General features: G+C 38.8%; 3 protein-coding genes across 6 annotated transcripts in view; 1 reads left to right on the top strand and 2 right to left on the bottom strand.

Annotated features, from left to right (window-relative positions):
- Positions 1 to 1078: 1078 nt before the first annotated feature.
- Positions 1079 to 3616, top strand: lamtor3 (late endosomal/lysosomal adaptor, MAPK and MTOR activator 3). Of its 2 annotated transcripts, XM_072677775.1 has the most exons (7): positions 1079 to 1162; positions 1431 to 1481; positions 1601 to 1635; positions 2081 to 2139; positions 2243 to 2376; positions 2489 to 2552; positions 3290 to 3616. In XM_072677775.1, exons 2-7 carry the CDS (start codon positions 1473 to 1475, stop codon positions 3361 to 3363), a joined length of 375 nt encoding a protein of 124 aa, XP_072533876.1. In that variant the 5' UTR covers positions 1079 to 1162; positions 1431 to 1472; the 3' UTR covers positions 3364 to 3616. The 2 variants fall into 2 exon arrangements, with proteins under 2 accessions (XP_072533876.1, XP_072533875.1); XM_072677774.1 differs by lacking the exons at positions 1079 to 1162; positions 1431 to 1481 and having other exon boundaries at positions 1488 to 1635.
- Positions 3602 to 11968, bottom strand: dapp1 (dual adaptor of phosphotyrosine and 3-phosphoinositides). Its single transcript, XM_072677773.1, has 9 exons — positions 11814 to 11968; positions 9498 to 9620; positions 7796 to 7929; positions 7559 to 7689; positions 6897 to 6944; positions 5893 to 5955; positions 5714 to 5799; positions 5313 to 5400; positions 3602 to 5140 (listed from the first exon to the last, which is right to left on the bottom strand). Exons 1-9 carry the CDS (start codon positions 11873 to 11875, stop codon positions 5117 to 5119), a joined length of 759 nt encoding a protein of 252 aa, XP_072533874.1. The 5' UTR covers positions 11876 to 11968; the 3' UTR covers positions 3602 to 5116.
- A 1198-nt stretch (positions 11969 to 13166) lies between these two features.
- atp10d (ATPase phospholipid transporting 10D) overlaps positions 13167 to 20192 on the bottom strand; it is a 29323-nt gene continuing 22297 nt past the window's right edge. For all 3 annotated transcript variants that reach the window (XM_072677770.1, XM_072677771.1, XM_072677772.1), the window contains 6 exons: positions 18452 to 18577; positions 17848 to 18048; positions 17551 to 17631; positions 16491 to 16595; positions 16128 to 16315; positions 13167 to 16020 (listed from right to left, as the gene is read on the bottom strand). In XM_072677770.1, the coding sequence (XP_072533871.1) occupies positions 15789 to 16020; positions 16128 to 16315; positions 16491 to 16595; positions 17551 to 17631; positions 17848 to 18048; positions 18452 to 18577 (933 nt within the window). In that variant the 3' untranslated portion in view covers positions 13167 to 15788. The remainder of the gene's footprint in view (positions 16021 to 16127; positions 16316 to 16490; positions 16596 to 17550; positions 17632 to 17847; positions 18049 to 18451; positions 18578 to 20192) is intronic.

The following is a 20192-nucleotide window of genomic DNA, read 5'->3' as shown; positions in this document are numbered from 1 at the left end:
ATGGAATGATTTATTAAATTGAGGAAATTATTTATTAAATTGAGGAAATTATTTATTAAATTGATGGAATGATTTATTAAATTGAGGAAATTATTTATTAAATTGATGAAATGATTTATTAAATTGAGGAAACGATTTGTTAAATTGAGGGAATGATTTAATAAATTGAGGGAATGATTTAATAAATTGAGGAAATTATTAAATTGAGGAAACGATTTGTTAAATTGAGGGAATGATTTATTAAATTGAGTGAATGATTTATTAAATTGAGGGAATGATTTAATAAATTGAGGGAATGATTTAATAAATTGAGGAAATTATTAAATTGAGGAAACGATTTGTTAAATTGAGGGAATGATTTATTAAATTGAGGAAATGCTTTATTAAATTGAGGAAATAATTTATTAAATTGAGGGAATTATTTATTAAATTGAGGAAACGATTTGTTAAATTGAGGGAATGATTTATTAAATTGAGGGAATGATTTATTAAATTGAGGAAATTATTAAATTGAGGAAACGATTTGTTAAATTGAGGGAATGATTTATTAAATTGAGGGAATGATTTATTAAATTGAGGGAATGATTTATTAAATTGAGTGAATTATCTATTAAATTGAGGGAATGATTTAATAAATTGAGTGAATGATTTATTAAATTGAGGGAATGATTTAATAAATTGACGGAATGATTTATTAAATTGAGGAAATTATTAAATTGAGGAAACGATTTATTAAATTGAGGGAATGATTTATCATACTGAGGAAACGATTTGTTAAATTGAGGGAACAGATTTATGTCTCTAAACATTACATTATAACATAAAACTTTAGGGGCTCTTGGGGACTTTTTGGAACGTGGGCCCAGTTTAATTGTAAAGAATTCAGATAGTTGTAAAATGGGTCTGTAAAAATAAATGATGACTGATACTGGCACATATAACCGCACAAACATCATATAAAAGGATGCCAGGGTAACTGCAATGCAGGAAGAGTTTTTCCTCTGTTTGTGAAACGAGGCTTACGGTCCGCCAGAGGGACATCTGCGCTCACAGGGCGAACAGAGCCCGGACAGGAAATGACGCTCAGGAAAGTGTGCGCGCGCCGTGGTCATGTGATAAAACTCCAAACAACAGACCGAGCCTCAAAACGCTGTAAATACAGGTAATGTCGCTCCGGCATTTTCTGCACTTAACTAGCTGAATGTCTCTAAATGTGTAGAAATCACCGCTTTATTAGCTAGTGCTAGCCACCGCAAATGCAAACGTTTAGCACAAGTCTTCAGAAAAGTGGTCACCGTTATCATTAGCTAGCTAACCTGCAGATGCTGCCGCGTTTGCCTCTGCAGTGACAGCTGTAGCACTTGCGGTTTAAGGGTTTATTTGGTTATTTCTGTTTTACAGTTGTCTTATTATTAAGCGTTTTCTTACAGGTATCAGCGCGAGTAGGCTATTCGTAGCCAGCAGTCGCCGTCATGGCAGATGTGAGTATGATAGCTAGCACTAAGTTAGCTAGCTAGTTCCTTATCTCCTACTCTCTCTGGGGTGTGAACTAACCCAGCTCCTCATACATGTAGCTACCATGTCTGATTTTTCATTGCAGGATCTGAAGAGGTATTTATACAAACAGTTACCAACGTAAGTAGTGTTTTACCAACCGAGCCCACTATAATATGTCGTTGCTGTCACTCAAAACAGTGTAGCTGGAGCCATATCCCCAGGCTTTGACAGTGTGGCAGTCTGGCAGTTGTCATGATGAATGGATCGGTAGAAATGCTTTATTGAATTACAGCAATCTATTTTAGACCGACTTCTATTGAAGATCTTTCCTTCTCCTGTAAAGTTGATATTTTAGGGATAGGAGTTCCTAATGTGTATGCTCTCACCAACCTGTTCCCTCGATTTCACATCCAGTCCCTCAGTTTGTCATCTCAGTTTAACCAAAGCATCCCCTCTAAACCGAGAGAATGACTTATTACATTGAAGGAACAGTTCATGCCTTCAAATATATGCTCTACATATTCATAGGCTCATACGATGTATGCAGTTAAATATTTTCTTTGTCAATTTCGTTTCTGATCAGGGTTGAGGGCCTCCATGCAATAGTAGTCACAGACAGAGATGGAGTTCCGGTAATCAAAGGTAGTATATTTTATTAAGCTTGTGATTTATTTAGTAGTCTGATTATAGAGTCAATTACTGCTTTGTTTGATTCGCTACTGATTGTGATGGTTCTTCCTTATAGTTGCCAATGACAATGCTCCGGAGTACGCTCTGCGGCCAGGCTTTCTCTCCACCTTTGCCCTGGCCACAGATCAGGGGAGCAAGCTGGGGCTGTCCAAAAACAAGAGCATCATCTGCTATTACAACACATATCAGGTACACAGATCAGCCCCACAGACTTGCGTTTCAGCTTCACTTGAAGGTTTATATAAACTGCCAGTTGCTACTAGGTTGATGAGTGATGTTTTCATTGTGTTTCTTTTGTCAGATTGTGCAGTTTAACCGATTACCCTTAGTGATCAGCTTCATTGCAAGCAGTAGTGCTAACACAGGTAAGTGTTTGTGAATAGATGTAAATGGCTGATTTGGGCTCTGGTGACAAAAAGTAGATAATATTTAATTGTATTTTTACAATTAGACTCATAACTCATGACGTGACCATAGCGTGATGATTCAAGGAAATTCTGATCCTGAAGATTATGCGACTTAACCAAGAGGCAGCTTTGTAGGTTGTTCCTTGTTTTATTTAAATACATGGATGAGCCAGAACAATATGATCACCTACCAAATACACTGTCTGTGTGCTACGTGCCGCCTGTGAAATAAGTCATGTACGAGAGCTGTTGCTGCTGTGGATTAGATTTGTTGTTCCAGCACGTTCCACAGGCAAATAACGCACACGTACCTGACCATTCACATGTTCCAGTGCTTGTGTGCTCATGTGAAGAATTCTGCGTTTTACATGCTCAAGAAAGCTTTTAAAATGTGTGGGAGCAGATTGAAAAAGGACATTAGAGGTATTGCCTCTCCCTAGTTTAAATCATTCAGCCACATAAGTCTCATCTAATGCTTTTAGCCACTTCCTCGCAAGCCATGCCAAGATGCTCCACAAGCTGGTTGACTATGAGAACTGACTGTTCGGTTATCGTTAATTACCATGAAGTTTATATACAGAACAACCCTATTAGGAGGGGAAAATGCTCACTCTGTGTATTAAAGTACAGTCTTGATGAAACTGCTTGCGTCAGATGGTTAGTATCAGTTACCGGTCTGCTTCTGTTATTTTTAGGTTTAATCATCAGTTTGGAGAAGGAGCTGGTTCCGCTGATTGAGGAACTGAGGCAGGTGGTGGAGGTCGCCTAAGAATGGGGCAGCGTTACAACTACTTCAGCATCATACACCTGCATCAGGTCATAAGAGCCACACACATGCACCTTGGACATTGCTACAATTCTCCTCTTGTGTTGACGCACACAGATTGGTATGATGCTGACTGTGAAATTGGATTTTTATGTCAGTTGCTCTTGATGCTGTATGTTTCTCTTATGAATGTAACCCCTTCTATTTGTGTTTTCTTCTAATGAATAAATTGTGTAAGACCTTTGGTGTACAAAAATACCTTGTCTTTATTGAAGATTTACATTTGTACAGTAGTACATCTTTCACGCTAAGAGAATGTGAAAGACGTTCTTTTTGGCATCACCCAACTCTGTCAGTTGATACATTGTGGATTCAGGCTCAGTTTAAACGCAACAGGTTACTCAAGTAAACTTCCCTATGTCAGATATGAGACACAACTTCTAGTTAAAACTGAAAGGTTATTTTGGGGGTTATTGTATTCTCTGTTCTGTTACAGTAGTTAGGTAATTTGATATCGGACCAGTCCTAAAGAAACCCCAGACTGTTCCCATTTTTAACAGCAGTTAAAATCAACTTAAACATCAGGGTGTGGACAAAGTAAAGAGAAAAAACCCATGTAAGGCCATATTTTGCCTTCAAAAGTGTTTTGGTTCTTCTTAGAATGCTGTATAACTTGCTAACCATGTTTCAAAAAGAAATTACTTCATTTCTGAGGAATAAAGGAAGTAGAAGTCTATACTGGCACTGTGCGCCTTAACCATACATGTGCAGAAATGTTCAGGGATTAGTTTCTCAAAAGCACTGTATTAAAGATCATTAAAACTAAAAGAGAAATATGCAATGTGATGCCTAAGCTTGCCTCAGCCTTGCTGGCAAAACCACTCTAGAATTTGTTTATATTAAATATTGCCTTAAGATATGGGAACACCATAAGAAGCAGGGCACCATAATGTGCACCCAAGGCTTTAAAATGGCCTCAGGTTTCTTGGCTGACCATGCAGATCTTTCTGTCCTAATAACTCCTGCTTAAATGGGTTCCTATAGCAAACAAGACAGGAGCCACTGTCTTGTTTAACACCTGGTTGCGCACATGGATTGCTTGAAGTCATCAGTTGGCTTTCTGCTGATGTAAATATGTTGTAGATGATGTTCAGGTTGGAAGTAAGCTGGGGTCTGACTATCTCTGTTTGTCTTGGATCCACCTTGAATTTGGGGTTTAACTGGTCTTTAATTGGTTTGTAATCGTAATTTAATAATTTCAGAGTTCATGTTGTAAAGCTATTGTTTCTATTATTTTGTCCACATCCTGTAGTGCCCCACGGCATACGCTAATGCAGCGCTTCATTACCAACGCTCTGGTTTCTTAAGTAAAAGATGACTACTTAACTAGTTACAGTGCTGGGTGTTATCTGAAAGCCTTGTTATCTTCAGGCCCACTTTCTTTCTTTGGCTCTGATATCTGTAATGCACTCCCTTTTAAGGTGGTCAGTGTAACACAAGGTTATGACACCACTCTGTTGTAAGACACAGGATGCTGTCAGTATGACACATCATCTCCACTGAGATATGTATATTGCACAGTCTTACCACACAACAGCTCTGTGACATCTGATTGCGTTGGCCCTAGGATCTAGTCTATACCCTGATCATCTACTGACCTCTGATTCTTATTTAGATCATCCTCTTATATCATTCTTAACTGCACACACAGCTCACACTCTAAGTCCCGCCTTCTTGTCTTCTTCCTTTACGACCATCATCGGCCTTTTCTGATCTGGGACTGGAAAAAACGGAGGAGTTGACTGTTAGGCAAAGCAGAAAGCGACAAACAGCAATAAGCAACAGTTCCCTTTACAGAAGTGCTGACACGAGAATTAGCATTGTTAACAATCACAATTGCTGCAGCTTTCATAACAAACACTACAAGCTCTTGGTTAATTTGTTGTCCTCACCAGTTTCCAACGTAGTATCTTTATCCATTCATCAGCCTCCACGCCGGATTTAGCACACAGATAAAACGTCCTCTCTGGGAAGACTAAACTGTAACATGGAAAAATAGAGTGAGGTGAATAATAAAGTGTATAAAAGGATGCTTAACGTATAGCGAATAAAGTGAGAAATTTCGAGTGGCTGGGTAAAATGAGCTGGAGTGTGTGTACAGTGTGTACAGTTGGTGTAAAGAAGTAGCGTGTCAGCTCAACACTGCCCGTTCCACCTAGGTGTGTTTCTTGTTGCACTTCCCCATTTTGGAGCTCAACAGGCAGGAAATGCCCCCCTACACATGCGTTCAGGCACACAAACACACACGTCAATATCTAAATAAAAAAAGCAATGTCTAAATCACTGCTCTCACCAAAAGCAGTTCACTCTGTCCTGGCTGTAATCAAATTGAACAGCCGAGCATGCAGTCAGATCCAGCGTCCGAATGGGCTCTCCGAACTGATGGGTAGAAAATATGAAAATTATATTAGCATTTTTCATTTCCTGCTTCTTAAACTAATAACTGCAACATGGCCTTCAGCCTCAGCTTACCATTTTGTCTTTGAAGTATTTCAGCTCATTACGATTCAATGTAAACCACCTTTGTTTCCAGTTCTAACACAAAGTGAGAAAAATACTGTCAGATAAAGGCAGTTTCCTTTGTCAAAGCAGATTGTATCTGCACAACAAGAACTTTTTAACTTCTTGATTCATTAAGATTCTCAGTTTTCTTAAAAACAGAAAGTATAAAATGAGTAAAAGTGAAAAATAATTCATATAAGCCAACTTTTGCAAAGTTTTTCTGATTCTTTATTTTTTTAAATTCTATGTCATTTTGACTTTGTACACCACCACAATGGGGATGTGACTTTTCCCACCCAGCAAAAAGTTCGTCCCTCTACGTACAAATTAATTGTGCTGCATTGGGCGGTGTTCCTTCACTGCTGCAAGAGCAGTCGTCAAAAGCGGCCGCTTCAAACATCTCTTTCTTTTCCAAGACATCATTATAAATTGATTATGTTCAGAAACACTAGTTTGGGTTTGTACACGACGTTGTCAAGTATTCGGCTATATGTGGTCTGAAAGTGTCCGCTTTGGGCTAAATTTGGATTAAAACAGACATCTCTAAAAACATCTTTTTGAGCTAAAAAACGTCTATATGATGTCTGGTGCTAAGTGGGGCAGGTTTTTAAATGTATCATAGTAGTTCCCGTGAACACCTAGCGAATGAAAAAAATGTAATACTTGGAATCAACTCCAGACCTTTAGTCTCCTTTGTTTATCATAAAAGATTTAGGTAAAAGGCCACAGTTGGCTGTGTTCAATTACTTATGAGCCTGTAAAAATGGGGGGACAGTTAATGCAAGTTTTTGGGGGGAATTAAAGATGAAGGTCTACACTTTAATCACATCACAATTGCAAATCACTGGAGGTGATGTACAGAGGCAGGGTTACACAATAATAAGCCACTGCCCAAATACTTAGGAACCTGACGGTGTACAGATGCAGCTGTATAAAATATGAGGCTAGTAATACTTCACAGTGTCTCTCCTTACCTTTACAAAAGCTCCTTGTTTTACTAGATAGCCCTCTTTTGTCCCTAGCTGCAGAAAGACAGGCAGTGAGCAACAGTATGAAGAACACATTTTTTTAATGTCTCAATAATTGTGATCTATGATCTGCTGTGCAGATTTTAAAATGTTCAATAAAGTTATTCTATCTCTTTCAACCTGACATTTATATAAAGTTTTATAGGTCCCATCTACTTGACAACATGGCAGTGTCAGTCCTGTCAGGTAAGGATTACACCATTCTCTTGAGATGTTCCTGTTCATTGTAGCTTATTCTTCCACAAACTGGATGCAGCTAGATTTAGAGAGTGCTTATCTCAGAGTTTCTTCTGTGTTCTGACAGGTTTAATCAAAGTGCTTTCTGTTTCTGTTCTGTGACCTGTGCATGCTTCAGTCATCATCCTGCAATGTGGGAGTACTAATGTTGTGCTCTGCTTGGATATGAAGCACAAAGCTAGACGAAGAGTGGATTAACATGGACAGGAACTCTCTCAGGAGACTGCTGGAATCCTTACCTGACAGGTCTGATGCTGTTTTAAGGCAAGGAGGGCGTGGAACCCAGTCCCAGAGAATAAAGGATGCATGTAACATTATTTTGCAGTGGGATATGCAAGTGTTTGTGTGTTTATAAGGTGCTGCTAATGTACCGATGGAGCACTGGGGACCAGGTCACTTTCATGGCGTCCTGTCTGCATGGCCGTGTGCACACACACTGACTCGTAAATAGACGGTTCCTCCACCTGTCGGGGGTAAGGGAACCGCAGCACTATCAGATTACCTAGAAAAAAAGTAATGGGACAGGAAGCAGAGTCATTATACTGAGGCTAGAGAGAGATTAATAAAGAAAAATAATGTGGGTGCTTATTTGAGTGAATGTGGCAGACCTGTCTCACTTCCCAGTAGTGGCTGATTGGCCAGATGACTGGTGAAGTCCTGAAGGGTGTCAAACTCATTGAAGCCAAAGGAATACCTGCCATATTGTCGGCGCACATGAAAGTGCTTCACTGAGTCCTTTGCCCTAGAGGTGACATACAAGTTGCAGACAGTCTAGAAAGGGCTTCACAATATTTAAGTAGATTACTTAAGATTATCTATGATAATATAATAAAATTATATTTCGTATCACGATAGCTAAATCTATCATGATACGAATATCATTAAATATTGCCATATTGCCCACGCCTAATATATATTAACATTAATGGCACATAAAGTGAACACCAACCTGCTAAAACTTGCGGATAAAATACATCTACTGATGCTGAATAATAACATACACTGGTGATATTTAACACATCATTCAACAAGCTGCAGTGTCACCACCGTTTTTTCAGATGCACGAGTAGATCTGGTTTCACAGGCTCCCATCACACTGTCACAATCAGAGCTGTTTCATTGTGTTAATGGTCTGAGCTGCTTCACAGCTCACAGTAAAGTTCACAGGTCAGTTTTTTCCTACTCAATGTACTTTCAAGAGCAGTATCTCCCAAACTCTGACAGTTTTTTTTAGATAGTCTTAATGGGTATTGTGTCTTCGGCTTGTTGTTTTTGCTGGTTGGTTGAGCATTTGGTTCTGTTCCTATATTTTTAGGAGTAGGGTTGGAGAAAATATGTAGACCATCTTGGCCATACTGACACAATTTCCAATTAAAATGTCCAAAAAACAAACCCAGAATCCCAGAAACGCATGAAATCTACTGTGCTGTTATACAAAGTGCCATCAGGAATGTTGGGTACAGAGAAATCCCCCAAATGTATGGCTAATAGCACATTAATACAATTAAAGTCATATTCCAAACACTGCATGTGTGTGCACATATGTGATATCAATGTTTTCTAGGCACATCTGGTGCATAATCATTGCAAAAATGGGCCTGAATATATTAATAACTGTGTTCCGAGGAACAGCGAGAGTCTTCATTTTCACAGAACTTGAGCCAAATGAAAGGAGCACCACATTATCATATTATCAGTCTTAAAAAGGAAAAGGGGATGTGAAACACTGAAAAGGAAGATGAAAAGACATTTGAGAGAAATGTAATGCAGAGAAAAGTGCTTCTTTGCAAGTGGAGTTTAAACTGACTTACATTCAGTTTAAAGCCTCTGAGTTTAACCTGAAAATCTACAGCAACTCGTTTACAGAAAGGAAATTTAACCCCGTTCAGACAGGATGTTTTTAACAGTGGTCTTTCACACTTAGCACACACAAATCCAGTGGCCTACATTCTGTTACTGCATTTTGGTTAAAAGACCAACATTGATAATCATCAAAATAGGACAAAAACTAAATATGGTCAGCTAAAAAAGTTTCATGTATGAATGTCCCTTCAAATGCAGATACCACTCACTCAAAAATAAGAAAGAGTGCTACAAAGGGTTCTTTGAGCCATGTTTGCAATAGAGCTGCACAGGTGTGAGGAATATTTTGAGGGTTTAAAGAACCTTCACTTGATGTACAGGTTCTCTACCAATTTGCAAGTTCTCTACTCATCTTCTGTACCATCGCTCAAAGAACCTTTGGAGCATCTTTACTTTTAAGGGGGCGTGTAACTTGTGCCTGTGGTTGAAATATAGGGAGTAACTAACCTTACAGAAAGGGCAAAGCAGTCAGGTCCCTTATTGCTGTTTCTCAGCAGAAAACTCCCATCGATGCCATTAGACATGAGCAGGGCCTCAGCAGCATGGCGAGACAGTTCATAATGGTACCAGCTAGACAGAGAGAGAGAGAGAGAGAGAGAGAGAGAGAGAGAGAGATACTGGCTAGTTACAGTAATGGAAATGTATCCAAGGGATATCATCAAGAGATGTTAACAAAGAGAGACAGAGAGGGAAAGAGATGAGAAACTGGCTAGTTACAGTAAAGAAAATGTGTTACAGTAAAGATTGTAAAAATCAATTTTGCCTTTGAATCTTCCTGAAAAGTGGCTTAGCCGGCTGAACCACTATGACGAGTGTGCCTGGAATCTCAAAGATCAGCAAACACACAGTTTTGCCCTTTTAAAAGTGGATACACACATGACTGCTGATGTTACCCTGATCGTCACTTACATATTACTATGCCTTTATACACACTTGAATGTCACAGACATCTTGAAGACGGAAAAAGCAGCATAATTAATAATAATGGCCTAATAAATAATTGTAATACACTAAAAATAACAATAAAAACAGCACATTATTAACAATAAAAGCTGGTTATTCTAATCAAACACCAATTCACTGATCATTCCAGCAACACAATTGGAAGACAAGGGGTGTATATTACACCTCTACGCAATACTGCAGTATGAGCCTCCCACATGCCTCTTTCAGTTACTTATTTCCTTTCAATATATTATATATTATTTATCCGTTACTTTCATTTAATACTTTCGAGTATTTCGTTTTAATCTCTCTGTAAGAGTATTTATATATATTTATATATATTTGTATAAACTTGTCATGTAAAGGCATTTATTATACTGTTATTACATACTACAGGTTTAAAGAGCTTGCCAACAACAAACAAACAAACAAAAATAAATAAATAATTAATTTACAGAGTTTGGCTGACACTCCTATCCTGAGCACCTAACATCTGAACTAAGTAACGCAAGTAGACGAATGTGGTTTGGAGTCTTGCCCAAGGACTACTTATTGGTGTAGCATGGTGCGTTTGCCTGGATGGGGACTCGAACCCCAGTCTGACATGGGGAAGGTTGGCTGTTACCCACTACGCTACACAAACCTCTGAAAAGCTTTTAAAGAGTATGAAGAAACTTTTACTTGGTAAAAACATAAGTTTGCAATCAATGGTTCGACAGCAAACACGTTTTTTCTATGGTTTCGCTCAAAGAACCAGATCAGCCTCTTAAAACCCTGTAAAATCCTGACACGCTTTGTATTTTTAGCCAGGCTACATTTTTTGTACCTTTAGGTTCAGAGCCCTATTTCCTCATACTTTCAGTCGCTCTGAGAAAGCCTTTACCACAGGGATTTTCCACTTTGACTGGTAACACATAAATAGCAGCATGAAACTCACTGCTAAGTGGAACCCATCCTGCCCCCTAATTTGTGCCACTGACACAAAATAATCCCATGATTCTCCCACATTATGCCCACATTACCTCACATTACCTCACATTAACAGCCCTTTTAACCCCTTAACACACTATTCTTACACACTAAGGCAGGTTATTCAGTAACTACAGGGACTTCTGTACAAACTGGTGGGGCTATTCTTTGGTATCAGAGGTTTGTAATAACACTTTCGGCCCTAGACGTTTTTTAATGGGTTAATAAACAGTCATTTCCTACAGCACTGTAATGAGGACTGCAGCTGCAGCCTGAGCTGAATGCAAATGTTGTTGTTGCCAGAGCTGGATAGAGCTCTTTTTAAAAGGGCTTAAATCTTAAATGTTTTAAAATGTGTGCACAGTTCATTCACTAAGATCACTAATCTCATTCAGACTGACTGGTCGGATGTGGAATCCTTCATTCTGGAGAAAGCTGCAGCTCAAGATCTGTGTACAGTGGTGGTGACTGAAACCAGAGGTCACGTTGTCTTCAGTGCATACATAGACCTTTTACCATGTGCATGTAGCCTATCTTTCAGCCAGGTATTTAAAGAGTTTTTAAACAGACTTTAAGGCTAAAATACGGTGTTAATTTCTGTGCTGAATGTATAACGGACCAGTTTTTTTGTTTTACACTTTTTTGGTGGGCATTTTACTTTTACGTGAGTCTGAGGTATTCCTCTCTGTTCCCCTCTGCAAGCTGAATTCACTAAACACCGAATATCCTGAGAAAACAGGAAACGCACTTGCTGGCATTAAAAGGCTAGAGATACCTGCTAACTTGAGGACGCCTGTTTAAACGCCACATGTCAACATAGTATATGAATAAGGCTCTCGGTAAACTCACCCCACCGACTCCAACTCATCCATTTCTTCTCCGTAGCTGCGGTTGGAGCTGCACACACTCATGGCTGAGGGAGAACCGCTGTCACTTCTCTCCACAACAGCCCAGCTCTCTCCTCAGCGCAGTGAGAGCAGCAGCGCCGGGACGCGACTTGTAGGCTGTACTAGACAGCGGGCGAAGAGGAAGCTGTGGACACGCCCACGTCACTGACGACACGCAGGTGGGCGGGGTTTGGGGGTTGGGGGTGATGCCGTAATGCCCTTGAGAGGAAGGGGGCGCTCTGACTGCCCACTGTAAGACGCGTAATGGGCAAAATGCTAAGTTCTGTGAGTTTGTTCAGAAGTTAAACATCCTCTGTTTATAGGGGTGGGTCTATGATTTCAGTCAGCACTGAGAGGGTGGTGGAGAAGGGGTGGTGGAATGAGTTATTGTGTGAGATCAGTGTTTTTTTGTCCTGCATATCCTTCTTTGGATGTCCTTCAGTTATGTATATTTCATTGGTAAAAAAGGACAAAAATAAATAAATAAATAAATAAATAAATAAATAAAAAAATCTGTCAAAGCAAATGAATGTGTCTTTTAGGGCCCATGTCAGCTACAAGGCCTTTAGAATTGTCCTACCCCCTCCTCCCAAAAAGTTCGGTGCCCCTGTATCAACAGCATTTATTAAGATAAAATAAAATAAGATAAGATAATCCTTTATTAGTCCCACAGTGAGGAAATTCACAGTGTCACAGCAGAAAGGGATAGTAAGACACTCAGTTACAAAAACGTAGATAAATAAATAACACTATATACACAATATAAATAAGAATTAAAAAAGCAATAACAATATTATTTACAAGTAATTGCAAATGACTCTTAATTGCACATGTGTGTGTGTGTGTGGGGGGGGGGGGGTATTGCACATAGTATTTTTTACATTGAGGGACCTCTATGTGTGTGTAGTTTAAGTGTGTGTGAATGTGGTCCGCCGGGAGCAGTGCTGGTTGTAGGTAATTTTCCCTGCATTATTGTATGATAAAATAAGATTATATAACTCTTCTCAGCATTGTTTTGTCTCTAATACAAGACATCAAATGTTCAAATTCTTCATTAGTGCCACAGTGGGGAAATTCTCAGTGTCATTCTCAGCAGCAAAGGGATAGCAACACTCAGATGCAAAAACGTAGATAAATTACCACTATTTACACAACATAAATAATAGAAGTAAAAAAAAAACAATAACAATATTATTATTTACAGATGAACTGTACATAACATTGTTTACAGTTAATCTGTAAATAATAACCCTTTGGATGCAAACCAGGACAAAAACAACTCAAATCTCTGTAATCAAGACTCACAAGTTGTTCAGATTTTTTATTGCTTGCATATAAAAACATGTACATACACACACAAAAACGAAACAATTTTCCAAGGCATCTTCTGGAGAAGTGAGGCTTCTTAAAATAGAAGGACTCCACTGGTCCAGTCAATGACATGATCATTTACATTATTTTTATAACATTTATTGTCTTTTGGAAATAACAGTTTTGGTTCATGTGTAAGAAAAAAATATGTCCCTTTTTTATACAGCTGTAATATTTTTACTACATTCTGATGGTGCTGCTAAATTAGGACACATCAGATGTGCAATACTGTACATAAGAAGAAGTAGAAGAAGTAGATCCTGTGATGACATTTTAGCATTGTTAGAGACTTCTTTGTGGCTGAAATTGCTAGAATAGTCTGACCTGGTCACTTTGGCAGTTGTTTCTCTTGTGATTAATTTTCCAGACAGTAAAACATCTAATTTCTAATTGTTCTGAAGATCTACAACCTACTTTCTGAAGACCTCAGAGAACTCTTTGGATCTGTCCATGGTGCTGCCTCTCACTTCACCAATCAAGAGCAAACTAAATGCCCAAGGTTTAAACATGACAGGCTCCTCTAGAATCCTCCCGAACTATGTTCTAATCATCTGCAGCTGATGTTCTGCACCTGATTGTTGCTACATTTATAAAGACATAAAGGCTGTTATGGAGGTGTCCTGATTTTTTCATGTCTAGTTCGTCTAATGACTGGCTTCAGAAGTGCTTGATTACCTGAATAGCCTGCGTTCAATTTGGATCAGAGAGGAAACCTACAGGAAGAAGGAGGGTTGGTGACCACTGCTGTAGTCAGAAGTTTTTGTTTTCTTATTGCATTAGAAGACAAACTAAAGGCTGTTGCTCACTGGTTAGGTTTATTGCTTGCTTATAAAAACATACACACAAAACACATCTGGAAATTCACAATTTTCCAAAATCCACTTCTCCAAGGCATCTTCTGGTCAAGTAAAGACCTCTTAAAATAGAAGGACTCCACTGGTCCAGTCAATGACATGATCATTTACATTATTTTTACAATAATGGTAGATCACAACACAAATCAGTCTCTGCAAACAAAACCGCGTTTCAAAGGTGGAACTGACGTTCATAATACAGCTGAGTCACTGGGCTGCAGGAGTCCAATAGTGCTGGTTTAGAGGCAACCCGTTAGCAATTTAGTAAATAAGCAGCACATTTAGCCTTCTGATATGATGTGTTCTTATAGTCTGCAGTGTTTATAACTGATCTCCATATAAAACAGAATATAATGAATGTGGTGTCTAATGTATAGGTCATGATATGTGTGCGTGTCTCGTAGGAAAAAAAAAATAATAGAAAATTCTTAACGGGGGAAAAATCTGTGCTTCTTCAGTATTGAGGGGTACAGTTACCTCCCATAGACTTCCACAGGCCACAAACCTCATATCCAAATATTTGTGGACCAGTAAAATTAGACCAGGTGAAAATAAGCAGTAAGATCATTTAATCTTTAGTGTTTCAAAGTTTCAAAGGCTACATTTATCTTTTTAGCGCACAAATTGGTAAATCTGGTCCTTTCCAAAGATCAAATCAAGAGACACTTTTCTATGTGGACCTGTATTGAACACAATTCATCTGAGTAATATGTGCTCATCCAGTTTGCAGCGAGACTAAACTGCAATGATGGACTGTACTGTAAACATGTCTGTTTGTTGTTGTTCATGATGCATGATTACTGTGTACAAGACAAAAAAAGGGGATAAAGGTGCCAGTAGTTTGGGTAGGTTGAAAAATGCCATATAAGAACCACCTTTGATTTCCTAAAGAACCATGTTTGAAAAATGTTTGATTCATGAGTGTGAAGAAACATTTCAAGCTTTTAAGAATGATGAGATTCTACTATGGCATCATCTAAAAAGTCCTTTTGACATTGTTATTTTAAAGAGTTGGAGGTTGTTTTTGATGGAAGTTCAGGAATGCTCCAAGTTTGTCTTCTGTCTGTCTAACTTTCTACAAATTTCCATTGTGTGATGAAATTTTACACCCTTCTCCTTAGGTTTAGGCTCTTGAGTCCTACCTCTGTTCACCAAGAAGGTTGTTCTCTGCCCTCATACAGTCACATGATCTCTTTGAATACTACAACCATATCCTTACTGTCCAGAAATTTTGCATGTCCAGAATGATAACTTGACAGAAGAAGGCAAAAACAAGTCTTAAGTTAATATCAATAGATTTCATTCCAATTCCCCACTTCATTTCAGAGCATTTCTATTGGTACATACATCATGAAATGTAATGGACAGCTGCAGTGTTCAAGTAAGGCATGTGTAATATGTTTTTTTTTTTGTGGTCATATACCATGTAACATTTCTGAACAGAGAAGCAGTAGCTATACGGTCAATGGCTGTTGTAGTGGATCAACCACAAAACGCTGTCTCACATAAGCCACATGTATACTGGTCCTCACCATATCTCTTCAGCTTTCTTCAGCCCGTGTAAAGCTAATGAAGGCGGAGGCAGTGTAATGCCTTTCAGATATAAACAACACCTTGGTGTCGGGACTAAACACTCATTGGTCAGATTTGACTGGTCCTGCCAAGTACCTGCCAGTCTTTAAAGTGCAATGAGATGCTCCTAGTGATCACAGTCAAGAGGGCACAGCTCCTGCTTCTAGAGTGCAGTCTACAGAATCGGGGATGTCAGCATTCACACTAAGGGTCTGAGGGTTGTGCTTGGAATTCAGTTTCTGCCTGACGGGTCTCTTCTCTTTCCACTGATGGATGGTGGCCCAGTACTGCTCCAGGACGGACTTGTCCAGTTTCTGAGCTTTCACCAGGTCAGACGGGCAGATGGAGTTACAGAGAGCACGGAACAAAATCCTAAGAGGGAAAGACATAGAGTCCATGTAATAACACCACACGTGTGATAGATACCCAATGTAGAAGACATTTGCAGTGCGATGTGCATGAGTGTGCATTTGTTTTACCTGGGCAACAGTGCTAGTACAGTAGTGAGTCCACACACACAATAGTAAATTGGTTCGGACATGGCTTTGGTCTCAACACCATAGGGGTTTGTGGGAGAGTTACATGTCACGCATGTGACACTGAACACAAGGACAAAGGTATAGTAGAATGCAGCGCTGCCTAGTAACACCACTGCATGTAGCCACGTCTGTAAACACACAATACACCAAGGTTAGTAAGAGGGACAGAAGTGAAAGAGCTGCCAACTTAGCTGACAAACATTAGACATGAAAAAAGAGGGCTATACCTGTGTGGATGTACTTGTTAGTTATAGCAGTTTGGTTTAGTAACAGTGTGTAAGAATTTTACCAAGCGCTGCTCACCAGTGTGCGGCTCTCGACGACCTGGTGCAGGAGGATGATGAGGAGTGCAGAGCCATTGATGGGTGATCCAAAAGAGAACAGCCCAATGTCTGAGCCTGCATAGGTCTAAAACAACAATAACAATAACGTTTAACACAACAGTCAAATGTGTTCTTCAGCTGTCCTGTCCTGTCTATCCTGTTATGAAAGTGTCAGATGATTCAGAGGTGTGTAGTCCAAGCTGCTCTGTCAGATACACCAAAGAGCTTTACTGAATTTAACAGTCTCGTAAAAACTATGATGTTTAATTTTCTGGCTTTCCTGCTGTTTCTTATTGTAGTCAAACCTGGTGAACTGGCAGTGTCTAATTACTGATTCATTTTACTAATCAGGTCTACCAGTTTAATACAATTAATGTTTAGTGATGTGATGAGGACTGGGCTTCCAGATCTGATTGGACAACAATGACAGATTTCTGTCATTCTGTCATGAAGTTGCATTTTTCTTCAGTAGAGGAGTTGGAATTTTATATTTTACTTGTTTAAAAAAAATACTTTGTCTTGATATAGATGCCAAAAGAAACAAAGAAATACTGAAAAAGAAAAGGCCAATGTGAAAAGACAGGAACTGTTAATATTAAATCACATGTTCAAAATATCAGAGCCAATAATGGAACATATTGCCAGAACACTGCCAAATTTAGTATTTTGATTAATTTTTTCCACTAGATAAAAAAACCCAGAGGTTAAAATTTGTGTGATTTGTATGATATAGATGATTCTGCTGTAGCATAAACCAATATTTACACTCAGTGGTTGCGCATATCTATCATTATTATATACATGGGAATTAGCAACGTTTTAAACATTATTTCTTTTAATACATCTGTGAGCTTGTACTTCTATACTTTTACTTGAGTAAATAATGTAAACAATACTTCAACTTTTACCAAAGTATTTTTAAACTGGAGTATTTGTACTTTTACTTAGTATGGGACTTCTGTTACGTCTGACTGTGTAAGTGTAAAACATGCATCTGTAACAAAGATCCATACAGTACAGACGAATGAAGTAAAACTTACAAAATATGGAATAAAGAAGCAGACCAGGCTTTGGTAAAAGGCATCCACCATAGTTAGCCAGAAGGTGGAGGGGAGGTAGGCCTGCAATCAAACACAAACATCTCAGCATCTGTTGTTACTCACCAAACTCAAGTAGGAAGTTAAACTGCAAAGTGCAACTGGTAAATGTATTCAAGGTTGTAAACCTTGTAAATATTTTGTAAATGTAAAAAGCGTTGTCAAAAGAGAAAATATTAATGCCCAGAATTACTGTTAACAGAAGATAAAAGAGTAGAGACAACAGAGCAGTTTCTCTACCTGGGAGTTTTGTCCAGCTTTGTAGAGCTGAGGGAAAGACAGGAGTGTGTTGGCAGACACATCCTTATCTAGGACCCCATAGAGCAGTGGTGGAACAGAGGTAAACAGCAGGTTAAAAAAGATAAGAACCCATGAGTTGGTCATAGTGCTGCCCGAAAAACCACAGAAAAACTGGAACCAGAACAGCAGGTTTACATACATCTAGAGAAAGTGGGACGGAGGCAGAGAGAGAGAATAGTTAAAATGTTAAATTCATCCTGTGCACATCAAGACAAAAAATAAAAAAACACCTCTACTACACTACAGACCGTTGGTGGACTCTGGGGTTACACAACGCCACATAGAGGTCTTGTGCAGTTATTTTGGTGTACAATCACATATATTACAGTCAACAGTTCTTTCACTTCCAAATACCAGTTCCGTATCTCTCAGCTTCTCAACACATGCATATGTACCCTAAGAGGGAGTGATCTGTATTTACAGTAGCGACGTGAAGTGAATTTCACTCCCAAACTGCAGGGGGAGCCCAATAGCAAAATAAATACCTATAATGAGCTGTTAGAATAGAAGAGTATATCTGTATAAGGAGGTAAATGATACTCACAACATTCTTGTAAAAGAAGTACAGGATCATGTTAGCCAGCCGCGTGTAGCACCAATGACCATGAACCAGCATCAGTTTTCTCAAGTGTTTGAACCTGGAGATGGCAAAATCACTGGACATCACGGCCTGCAAACATCAGAAAGACACAGAACATCTCCTTAATGACTTTATAATGATAATCTGGACTGTAATGTCAGCCATTAGTTTTGCATCTCTTTATCTCTGGAATACAGTTAATGAAGAGTGTATTCCATAGTTATGATGGAAGATCAAGTTTGAGGTGGTTTGGACCTTGGAGGAGGGGGTTGTTCTACCACAACAGAGTAGGAACACCTTTAAAGCAACACTATGTAGTATTTTTACCTTTAAATCTCAGCTTCAAGATTTATCAGAAATTCCACTGACTTGTAATAGGGAGAATGGTGCTACATTTACATCTAAATTTGAGGCATTTAGCAGATTTAGCTCAAACTTACACTTAAGCGCTTCACTATTTACTCAGCTAGTTAGTGTAATCCAAAAGATTCTAGATGCTGCCAGATACAAAAGTTAGTATGGATACTAGTACTTTTGGAAGAGATGGGTCTTCAGTCTATGTTTGAAAACAGCAAGTTACTCTGCTGTTTGGACACCCAGGGGAAGTTCGTTATGACAGATATAATGCTGTTGGTGTAGGTTATGAAAGGCTTAAAACCTAGCAGGGGCGAAACGTGAATATCCGCTGAATATCCAAAATCTGTACCAAGCTGAAAAAGGCCATAAAATGACTGCAAAAAAAAAAACACACAACAAACCTCAAAACACATATGAGCACCTGCCTTCCAGAAATGTACAAAAAGGGAAGCTAATGTTGCCCTCAGATTTATGGAGTCAGGTTCTGCCGCAAAATGTGTTAATAATGCTTCCTTTAAATTTAGTCTGATATGTCTCATGTTTCGTTTTTAGTGTTGTTTAATCCCCTCTTAAAATAAACACTGCCTCCACAACCCCAGGACTAAGGTCTTCTTACTTAAAAAAAAATCTCATGGGAAAATGCATGTATAGGCACTTTATATACATATAAAGTTCACTGTAACAACCAAAGAGGGAAACAGTCACTAAAGATGACTGAAATAGCCTGTATTTCCTGTAATTTAGGATTAACGCTTCAGTTGCCTGCATAAAAGGGGGGAAAGATACAGACCCATGTTTCACATGTTGGCCCTCTTCTCATGAAGCCTCTCTGGCTTTCAGTAGTTTTGTCAGCATTAACTAAACCCAAAACCACTTTTGGTTCATGATTTTACTTGTATTTCTTTAGAAACCCCATTGGAATGTACTTTCCCTTGCAAAAAATGGAAAAGTAGAACTAAGAAGTAGAATCTTTAACACTTTACTTGCATGATTACTAATGTTTTGTGCAGGGCAACTGCGACCCAGATAGAACAAGCAGGTTTCAAACCTTCTGTGTATTTTAAAAATCTGTAGTCATTTGCATGAATTTTTCACTGGAGACACTGGAATATGAAATTTTCATGAAGTGGCAGTGTAACCTTAAAAAAAACAGTCCAAGTCATTTCAAGAATCAAGGAACCTACAGTAATATGCTGGCATGGTGTGATGAATACAGCAATCTGTGGATTAACAGATGAATACAGAGGCAGAAAGACTGAACGACTATAGACAAACTGCATTAGCTTCCACTAATATCAAGAAGCTACTTTACAAACTGCAAGATGTCCAGTGGTGTTACAAGGTTGGC

The sequence above is a fragment of the Salminus brasiliensis genome, chromosome 4, assembly GCF_030463535.1.
Source record: "Salminus brasiliensis chromosome 4, fSalBra1.hap2, whole genome shotgun sequence".
Lineage (NCBI taxonomy): Eukaryota > Metazoa > Chordata > Actinopteri > Characiformes > Bryconidae > Salminus > Salminus brasiliensis.
Note: the sequence above shows the minus strand (reverse complement) of the source record. Positions and strands in the feature narration are given on the sequence as shown.